This window comes from Bombus terrestris, chromosome 6, assembly GCF_910591885.1.
Source record: "Bombus terrestris chromosome 6, iyBomTerr1.2, whole genome shotgun sequence".
Lineage (NCBI taxonomy): Eukaryota > Metazoa > Arthropoda > Insecta > Hymenoptera > Apidae > Bombus > Bombus terrestris.
The window spans coordinates 458709-468150 of record NC_063274.1 but is presented as its reverse complement, the minus strand read 5'-3'; the positions used below and the strand labels follow the sequence as shown (position 1 = coordinate 468150).

Genomic DNA, 9442 nt, shown 5'->3' with positions numbered 1-9442 from the left:
AGTCAATCGGTGAAGAAATTTGAGAAGAAAACGGGCACGGTCCATGCAGAAGATCGAAAGTAAACTCGTTGATCTGTATGTCGTCGTCTCGGGTCTCGTGTATTTCGAGCGAAGACGATCGCTTACCTCAGCTGCGGTAGCAGCTGACAAACCTTCTGCCGTGGCAGCTTCGTCGTGAATATCCAACGGTGAATATTTTCTGGTGGACAGGTGTTTGCAATCTGCTCGCACGACAGCCGGCACAGAGTTCGTGACGATTCCTTGAGAATCGAATCGAATCGAATCATTTTATATCTGACAAAAGTACGAATTATCAATTAACTTTATGTGTATTTTGTGTTTTATAAAAGAAATAAAACGCTCCAGAATCGATACCATCGATCGATAAAAATCGATAAATGTTGACATAGAACATAAATAATTAATTGACAAACTGTTAGGCAGAATTGATAATGTTAAAGAAGAAGGGAAAAAAGGAGCCCATAAGATAAACACGATCTGCGAATGATCTAGTTCAGTGTTTCCGAGTGTTACACCCATACATAAATACTAATGCCTCGCCTTCATTCACCGTATTATACATGTAGTCCCATTATATCGTATTACATCAGTTACACATTATTCGAGCTGTTCGAAGAGCTGCTTCGTCTCATCTCGAGATATCGCCAGTTGAAGCAGACATTCTGATCGGGGATGTACTTTTATACCTCTATTCGTTGACAAATTTTGTCCCTCAAAATACCAAAAAATAAAGAAATAAAATAAAGGGATATAAAATGTATATTGGTACAACGCATAATTCAAAGATGTAAAAGGTTGTACAAATTATATCGAATAAAATAAATTGCAAATCCTTTTCACTCAAATTTAATTTAAAGCTTTTTAAAATATATGTAATATATAACATGTGTTTAATATATTATAAAGTAAAAGTGTTTATATCGTGACTAATTTAGATATTAAAAGGGCAGCCATCTCTCTCCTTCTCTCTAGTAAAACTGTTCACAATGTTATATAATTGCATGAATATGATGAGAACAAATACTTACCTATCTATAAATGCATTGGTTTTGCTTACATCGTAAGAAGATAAGTACGAACGAGAACTCCATCTATCGGAGAACGAATGAAACATGATCTGTCTGAAGAGAACGAGTTAAACAAACCGGAAACGAGAACACGAATTTGGTCCATTTTCCACCTACATGATACTGTAAACGATACATAAATTAACATTTTGATCCGAGGAGCGGTGTGGTCGTTTTAATTCATAATCAGGACCCCAGGCTAATTACAGGCGAACACGGACCACTACTGTGGCATGTAGTATCGAATAATTAATGAACTCTACTTGTGTTACAAGTATATTTCGAGAAGCATGAGCAAATGACTAAAATATTTCTTACCGATACTACTTTAAATTTGGATAATAATTTAACCTATATCTTTTAATATTCTTTTATCGGAAGATTCTTTTTACAAAAAAAAAGAAAAAAAAATAGAAAGAAACACAAAGAGCAATGTATGATATTTAACCATGAAAGTATAGTTCATAGATTTGTAATTTGCTTTATATTTTTAGTTTTGATTTGGTTTGTATATACCATTTTTTTTATATAGTTTGCCAGACGCCACCTATTTGTGCATTGAATAAGGTTGCATGCTTTCTCTTCTTCCAGTTCCCAATGTCCCAAAATCCTACTAATGTCATAGAGTAAAAGCATATTACGTGATACGCATGCGCAAAAATAAGTGAAAGTAGTAGAGTTACGTGAAACATAAAACTTTAATCAACACGATTCTGAAGTATAACTAATAGCATTTGTGATTACACTTTGTATAATCATTTGTGATATCTATTAGGTATCAAGAAACGAATAAATGGAAGGGACAGAAGAAAAGTTTCCTGCTCAGTGGGCACTTGACCTTCTTGAACCTACAGCTTTGGATCGATCCAATCATATTTTTAAATATTATATAGTACCATTTAGTACGGTTTCGTTCCCTCTTGCAATAGTATTTAAAAATTTGATTGGAAAAAAACCCGCAACAGCCAGTAGGTTGATAAAGTAAATTACTTTTAACGTAATTAACCTCGTAATAACTATAATTCATTGTTAGTTTATTTCGGAGAGATACTAAATAAGTTACCATATTTATTATGTATACTATTTTCATTTGTTCTGATGACAAAAATAAGGTACTAGAAACACGTTTTAACGAAATGCATTTTAGTCTCCAGCTATGTGATTTCCCTTTTACACGCTAAAGCAAATTGCTATTACAATATATAATGCTTAACTTTCGAGTCAAGTAATTGTAATGTAACCTATTTATATATGATCGTGAATTCATTATTTTTACTACATACGTACTAATTTTTAATATACCACAGTAATGAATTAATTTTGTTATCATTTCATAGGAAAAATCTAATTTCTTTTCTTTGTATCCCACATCTAATATTAATGCAGCTGTCATATTATTATCAATCATATTATTAAGTGTATTCAATTCATAGATAAGCCATACATAGTATTGGCATCCATAATTGGTTTTCTTGCCGGTTGTGGTCTTCATTGGGCAGCTGATTTAAGATTTGCAAGAAGGGACGCGATAATGAGAGATTATATAATGCATCATCCAGAACGTTTTCCTGAACCAGGTATAAAGCATTATAAATATCTCCTTTTTCTTTCTTTTTTTTTTTTTAGGAAATCTTTATTTCTAAAGATTATCATTGATAGAAATGTATTTTTAATATTTTAGATGTTAAAAAATATAGTGATATTTTCAACAAGTGGTATCCAAGGCGTTAAAAGATCGTACTTTAGTCACAGAGCAGGTGTTCTTTATTAATAACGAATAAACAATAAAATACATGACTTATCGCATACTATATTCACCTTTATTTTCTTATACCTTTGCTTCTATTTTTAGACATATAAGATTTAGTACATAAAGCGTTACAGTTTAAATATTTGCTCCAAAACTATGAAAAGTAATGAACAAACTTTTCCTACAGTCTTTATGATTCTCCAGAACCTTTTAAATGATAATGGATGAAAGACAAATAAATATCTTTACTAATCCCTTAGAAACTGTTGAAAAGACGTCCACAGCTTTTTGTGTCGAATGAAAATGATTGTCAAAACAAGTTCAATATCTGATAAAGTATTCCTTAAAGCTAACTACAGTAAAAAAAGATGAAATGCACACATGTATTACATGCAGTATGTATAATAGAAACAAACATGTGAAAACAGAAATAAGTTACATATTGTGTAAAAATTTAATTAAAATTGATAAAATGGCTTTGTAGTTTGGAAACATTTTAATTTGTAGTTCTGATAAAAGTATATTTTATTGTATAAGTACATTTTGTTATTATTAATATTTTTAAATTTTTTGAGAACTTATATTGTTTATTTGCCATTTCCTCTTTAATATATTTTTCATTTTTATATACGTATATTGTATATTGCCTTGAACTGCTTCCAAGTAAAAAGATTTTACGTTTATTATAAATGTTATTTATATAAACAACAACAAATGAGAATTAATTAAATTCTTTCTAATTATCATTCTAGATTTTGAACATTTCTATTTCTTTTCAGGATTATAATTATCATTGTACAGTCCAGTTCCTTTTGAATCTCCCAACCAGGGATATTTATTAGGACATTCCCTGCATGTTTCTAAATACCTATAAATATATTTGTTATTATTTTAAGTTTCAAAGTATTAGATACATCTTGATTATATGTACACGTTATTTATCTATTTAGCTATATGGACATTTACCTTGTTGTAGTGAAATTTGATTCTGTAGGTTTGAAATCTAAAGCACATTTATTTGGATTGTTACACGGTGGTCCAGGAAGATTTTCTTTCTTTTTACATGACCATCCTTCAAAATTATTCAGAGATTTTATTGGTTTTGGATCAGTTATCCATGTAAGTGCTTGAGTAGCTGTTACAAAGTATACATCGGATCTGTAAATATAATTATTTTAATAATTTATAAAAATATTCTAATACGAAATATAAACAATTACACGATGTATAGGCTATTTTCTGCTTACAGCGTTACTGCCCAATCAAGGAACTTTGACAGTCCACGTTCAAGTTCCTTTATTTGGAACCAGTTAGTATGAAATGGCATCATGTATGGTGCTCTATTTTGTTCGTAATAACGATTAAAATCTTCTTGTAACCACTCAAAAACTTCTTCAGGATCATGATTGTGAAGCACACATTGATCCAAATATGGACAATGTCCTCCTTCATAGCTTTCAACATAATGTGCATTCAGTGGTAACTGCCATACTCCTAAAAATAAGTAAGATATCTTTCCTTCTTTCACAGCTCGTGCTTTGTATCATATGTGATAACATACATAAAGTTACTTTATTACCTTGAAATGATTTAGTAGGACATGTGCCTGCTTTACATTCATGTGGAATCTTATAATCGAGAGTGTATGGCCAAATTGGTACTTTTAATGGAGAAATTCCGATACTGCTATCATATATGTATCCAAAATCTTCCAATACTTTGTACTGAGTATTTCGACCTGGTTTTAAATATGGAGCTCTCATGCCTACAATTTCACTTATTGAAATATTACTAAAATGCTTAAGTATCTCTCGCATTCCTATCATTTCTCCAACCCATTCTTCATATCCTTTATCTTCTAATCCCTTTTGTAGTCTAAACAAATTATATCATACATACATATGAGTATTAATTCACTTTTCAAATTCTTTTAGGAAAAAATAAGGAAAAATTGGATCGTATAAGAGTGGTCTTTAAAGTGAGAAGATTAGAAGCACTCACGATATAGTCTCAGTAGCAATTTCATGTCCATCGTGTGCTAAACTTTGTACCATATTGTAATTACAATATTCATGAGAGATAAAGAATGTTCCTTTCAAAGGACAGTTGTTTGGATTTAATCGATTAGTGGCAAATATTTTTTGATAATGATCAAAGTTATTGTGATTAATTGCTCCATCGAATGTCATTATTATCATTTGTGGTGTCTGAAATTTAGGGAAACTATGTGAAAGGTATTGTTGAAAGTAATTTTAATAAATAGTAACAAATAAAGAGTATATACTTCTTCTGGGTGAAGACCACCAGGAATTATCGTACCATCTCTTGAACAAAAACAATAAGGTAACTGACAGTTTGCGGGATCACACTTCTCTGCTAAGTCAATTGGTGGTTCGGTGACGGGCGGTGGGGCTGGTATTAACAATAAGTTTTCGTTACTATGAAACTAATGAGAAATAATTTAATTTACGGCTATTAAAAATAAAATACTCACTTGTGGCAATAGGTCCGCAACGTGCTTCATTTTTAAAAGTACAAAATTTACTAATATCATCGAAATGTAGCCCCGACGGACACCTGTTTAGATACGGATAGCCGTCGACGCACTATCGAAATTACACATAAACATGAAATTTCTTTGTATCGCACTTTACAATTAAAAGACACGTGTATCGTTGTATTATTAAATTTCAGCGTGTTTACCTGATAAAATCTTCTGCATGTAGCTGGATCTGCAAAATTACCATTGCCTTGACCTTCGGGGCATTTGAATTCTTCGTCTTTTCTCTCTTCCTCTTTTTTAGCAGTTTTCTGCCCATAAACTACGAAACAAACAGGTATTCTTAAATATTTGTAAAAATAATTAATGGTCTCAGAAATATACGTGTAAATGTTAAAATGATAAATCGGAGAAAAGAAAAACAGACGGAATGATATTTTCAAGAAAATGAAAATGAAAATAATAGACATATGCGTTATACGTATTGTGTTACGTGGGCCAGTGGCAAGATCAATGTCTAACATTGACTTCTACACGTTGGTAACAGTATTTTGCAAATCTTAAAATTCCCAGAGCGATAATCATCTTGTACACAGTAAAATACATATGTATTTATTTATCTTCTATAAAAAAAATTCTTGATAATTATTCACATGTACTGCCACCTGACCGATTTCGATGATTTTTTAATATGTTGTAGAAATCAATATCTTGAACAACTTTTTCCCTTGCATATTATTGCTGGACTCTTTTAATTTTCGAGATATTCCCATAAGCTCTCGGTATCACTACAAAGAATTTTGCTCATATTTGCACGTTCGTGACAACGTACGCTTTAAAATATTGGTTGTTAGCCGTTCGACAGCGAGCGGACCGAATAAAATAACGCCTAACCCAAACTTATAAATTACAAACAAAAGGAAAAAACGTTGTTCAAAATATTGATTTCTGCAATATATTAAAAAATCGTCGAAATAAATGAAGTGACATTACTTGTAAATAATTACCAAATTCTTTATTACGTCTCCTACGCATACGTCTCTAATGCATTCTCCACACTAATAGAAAAAGTTAATTACAACAAATTTTGTTATTTGAATAAATATAACTTCAAGGCTGCCATCAAAATTCTTTCCCTATTCTATTATATTCTGTTAGATAATCACTCTACAAGTGTGTTTAAGAAAGTCTCTTACAAAATGTTTATACTATAGAATGTCGTTGAGTCGAGATTTTTGATACTTTGTCATTTACCACCACAACGTACTTTAGACGATCATGTACAATAATAATCGTGCTAAGAATCCGTAATTACCGGAATGTTTTTTTTATTCCAAGCGTCAAATGAAGAAGGATATACATTTAACGTAATTTTACTATCTTTAAAACAAAATGTTTCCGAAAGTAATCACACGTGAATTAGAATAAGATTCAGAAAGTAGCCAAACGGATTTAAAGTGAAAGAAAAAGTAGAGATGCGGCCATAATCAAACCAACAAACTAGAAAATTACGTATGGTTTGGTTGGGCATTTAATTCGACGGAGGAAGATTCGGATTTGACCACGTTGAAATCCTGTACAGATGGACTGTCAGGAGAAAGTAGCGTTTCAGGAAGATACTCCACTACGATCTTATGATGGGTGTAAAACTGAAATAAGCGTTGTTTCGTTTACGATATAAAGAATTTTGAAAACAATTTCATAGTAGTAAATTTCGATCATACAATACACGAGATCATACTACCAATGAAGTTTCGTTTGAAACATTTTTTTTTTTTTTTTTTTTTTTTTTTATTAAACTATCAGTACCAGCTTAAATATTGTGGCGACTAATTCGTGCCGCGGCATGTAGATTGTTAGATGTATCAATTACCGTCTCAACAAACCATATACGCGTTACCTTTCAAGTACAGTAAGAATTAAACTGAAATCTTTTTTCACAAACTTTGTCCATATGAATTAAACACGTAGAAGAATTATTGATCGGCAAGGTTGCTCGTTATAGGAGCGAATCTCGCATATGCATGGATGCCAAAAAAGATCGGTTTAGCAGCAAAGTGGAAAGTGAAGGTACTGCTCTGGCAATGACGTTGTGGTAAATCGTTCAGGTGCAACATTTCCATCGGCCGTGGTGCACGCATACACAGCCGCAAACGTACGGTACACCATATACGTAAACGTCGAAACTTATGTAAACAGCAGTGAAACCACCGACCGGGAACCTAATTTAACGGCTCTTCTCTCGTGTTGGCATGCCGGCTGGTTCTTTGCTTCCTCTGACTCCTTGCCATTTTATCTGTGTCAACTTTATTTACGACACGCACCGTGACAATGCAAGGAACTTTCAATGTTCCATGGAAATCTTGCTTATCGTGGAGAACGCAATTTACATGGTGGATGCGCGTTTCACGAATTCTTGAGAGAAAACTCTTTTGAATTTATTCGGGGGCAAATTCAATATTAACTAGAAACATTTGTCATCTTTAATACGTATGGGTCGTAGAATTTTAGTAAATTTTTCAGGTATGAATAAAATATCGATGCATTTAACATGATGATATATCAATATGTATACAGTATCCCATGACTTCCTGACGAAACTTTGTATTGTAGTTTATGCCATATGCGTATTAACAAATTCGAGAAAATTCCGAGGAGCCAGCGGAATTTGCATTAGAATATAATCTATCTATCGATAACCGGTTTTTGGATGTACAGTTAGTGTATATCTTCATATGTAATTTTATTCGATCTATTGATCTTCGCATCTAAAGCATCGCATTAGAAGTATAATTTATTAATAACAAGATATCGTCTCACGCAATAGGTCAAGGAACATCCTTGAATTCGATTAACAGGAGAATTGGTTGATGAACGTCAGTCTATAACGACAAATCGCGATGCATTTATTTTCCTAATTATTGCTATTTTACATAACGATTGTTGTCAAATAATTATCAAGAAAAGAGAAAGAGAATTGCAATCTTCATTCAGTAAGCTGATTCACCGAAGAATTGCAAACTATCAAAAGAATGTTCTGAGAAGGTCGTTCTTTCATTGTATCTACCTTTCTAACAAATTTAAGCCGCTATACTAATTGCTTGAATTATTCTTCTACATACAAAATATTTAATAAAATTAGAGACGGACAAGATAATAAAAGTCTCGAATTATTGCCATATTTTTTATTACAGATCAAATTAAAGGATGCACGTAGATAATCCAAATTTTAATTCGTTCGATATTTTTCATTTACCAAATGAAAAACAGAGAAACATAAAAATCAAAGTTTTAATATAATCTCAATGTCCGATAAAAGTAGAATTCCTTTTCATTCTTTTTTTACCTATACTATCTCCACTTCTTTCATAAAAAGTCGATCGCAATTCAAAAAGATCAATCCAATCTTTACTACGAGTCGTAAATGACAAATCTCAAAATCTTTATAAAATCCCTCGCTACGATGAAAGATCACGGTAGGAAGAGCCGAAGGTTTTATATCGCCCAACGGGTTTGATCTCCCGTCCGATCTCTCTTCGAAACAAGCAGCTGTGTCTTCCTACCTGTGGCAACGATGAACACGACGACACAGAACAGCAATCGACTCCTTTTTGACGTCATCCTTCACGAAAATCGTTTTCCCAATTCTTGTTACAGTTTGATTAAATTTACACAACACTTACGTCCGAAGGTAAATGTTTAAAGGTAATCTTTAAATCGTGGGTTCGTGTTGCACGAACATACTTGTTATCGATAAACCACTGGAAGAAAGAAATGTCACGGTACTGTTAGCCAAGGTTTACCAGCAATGGTGTCTGCCATGGACTACGGGAGTCGGGAACCGAACGGTAGGAACCGATCTTAGCTCATTGGCTGACCACTTTCTACCACCGCACCGTCTCCATCGTCCGAGAAATCTTCGCTTTTATTCGCACTAAAGCACTGATAGTGGTTTCGAGTAAAGTCTGCCGAAAGTCTGGATTCTTGACGATTTTTAGATACTTCTCGGATAATTTCGAACTGGGTAACCAGCCATCTTTCTAATATTTTAATTCAGTTAATTCGAACGGGACATGATCGTCATTTCTTCGTGTTCAAAAACGA

The 9442-nt window shown here is 32.7% G+C and overlaps 2 protein-coding genes across 4 annotated transcripts; one reads left to right on the top strand and one right to left on the bottom strand.

Moving 5' to 3' along the window:
* Positions 1-1667: 1667 nt before the first annotated feature.
* On the top strand, positions 1668-5117 carry LOC100644198 (NADH dehydrogenase [ubiquinone] 1 subunit C2). 2 transcript variants are annotated; one of them, XM_048406700.1, is made up of 3 exons: positions 1668-2056; positions 2522-2665; positions 4773-5117. In XM_048406700.1, the coding sequence occupies exons 1-3, from the start codon at positions 1882-1884 to the stop codon at positions 4844-4846; spliced, it is 393 nt and encodes a 130-aa protein (XP_048262657.1). In that variant the 5' UTR covers positions 1668-1881; the 3' UTR covers positions 4847-5117. The 2 variants fall into 2 exon arrangements, with proteins under 2 accessions (XP_048262657.1, XP_003402973.1); XM_003402925.4 differs by lacking the exon at positions 4773-5117 and adding an exon at positions 2770-2899 and having other exon boundaries at positions 1681-2056.
* On the bottom strand, positions 3440-9345 carry LOC100644082 (chitin deacetylase 1). Of its 2 annotated transcripts, none has more exons than XM_003402924.4 (9): positions 8902-9345; positions 5542-5660; positions 5333-5444; positions 5123-5250; positions 4840-5045; positions 4418-4713; positions 4086-4332; positions 3805-3996; positions 3440-3706 (listed from the first exon to the last, which is right to left on the bottom strand). In XM_003402924.4, exons 1-9 carry the CDS (start codon positions 8957-8959, stop codon positions 3604-3606), a joined length of 1461 nt encoding a protein of 486 aa, XP_003402972.2. In that variant the 5' UTR covers positions 8960-9345; the 3' UTR covers positions 3440-3603. The 2 variants fall into 2 exon arrangements, with proteins under 2 accessions (XP_003402972.2, XP_048262656.1); XM_048406699.1 differs by lacking the exon at positions 8902-9345 and adding an exon at positions 5820-6686.
* Positions 9346-9442: the final 97 nt, after the last annotated feature.

Bases quoted from the DNA above. Each gene is read 5' to 3' on its own strand.
- LOC100644198 (XM_048406700.1), top strand. From the start codon at position 1,882: ATGGAAGGGACAGAAGAAAAGTTTCCTGCTCAGTGGGCACTTGACCTT. The intron at 2,057-2,521 runs GTAGGTTGATAA...TTCAATTCATAG, and splicing joins AAAAAAACCCGCAACAGCCA to ATAAGCCATACATAGTATTG. The intron at 2,666-4,772 runs GTATAAAGCATT...AAATTCTTTTAG, and splicing joins AGAACGTTTTCCTGAACCAG to GAAAAAATAAGGAAAAATTG.
- LOC100644082 (XM_003402924.4), bottom strand. From the start codon at position 8,959: ATGACGTCAAAAAGGAGTCGATTGCTGTTCTGTGTCGTCGTGTTCATC. The intron at 5,251-5,332 runs GTGAGTATTTTA...TGTTAATACCAG, and splicing joins TTGCGGACCTATTGCCACAA to CCCCACCGCCCGTCACCGAA. The intron at 5,046-5,122 runs GTATATACTCTT...CCTAAATTTCAG, and splicing joins GTGGTCTTCACCCAGAAGAA to ACACCACAAATGATAATAAT.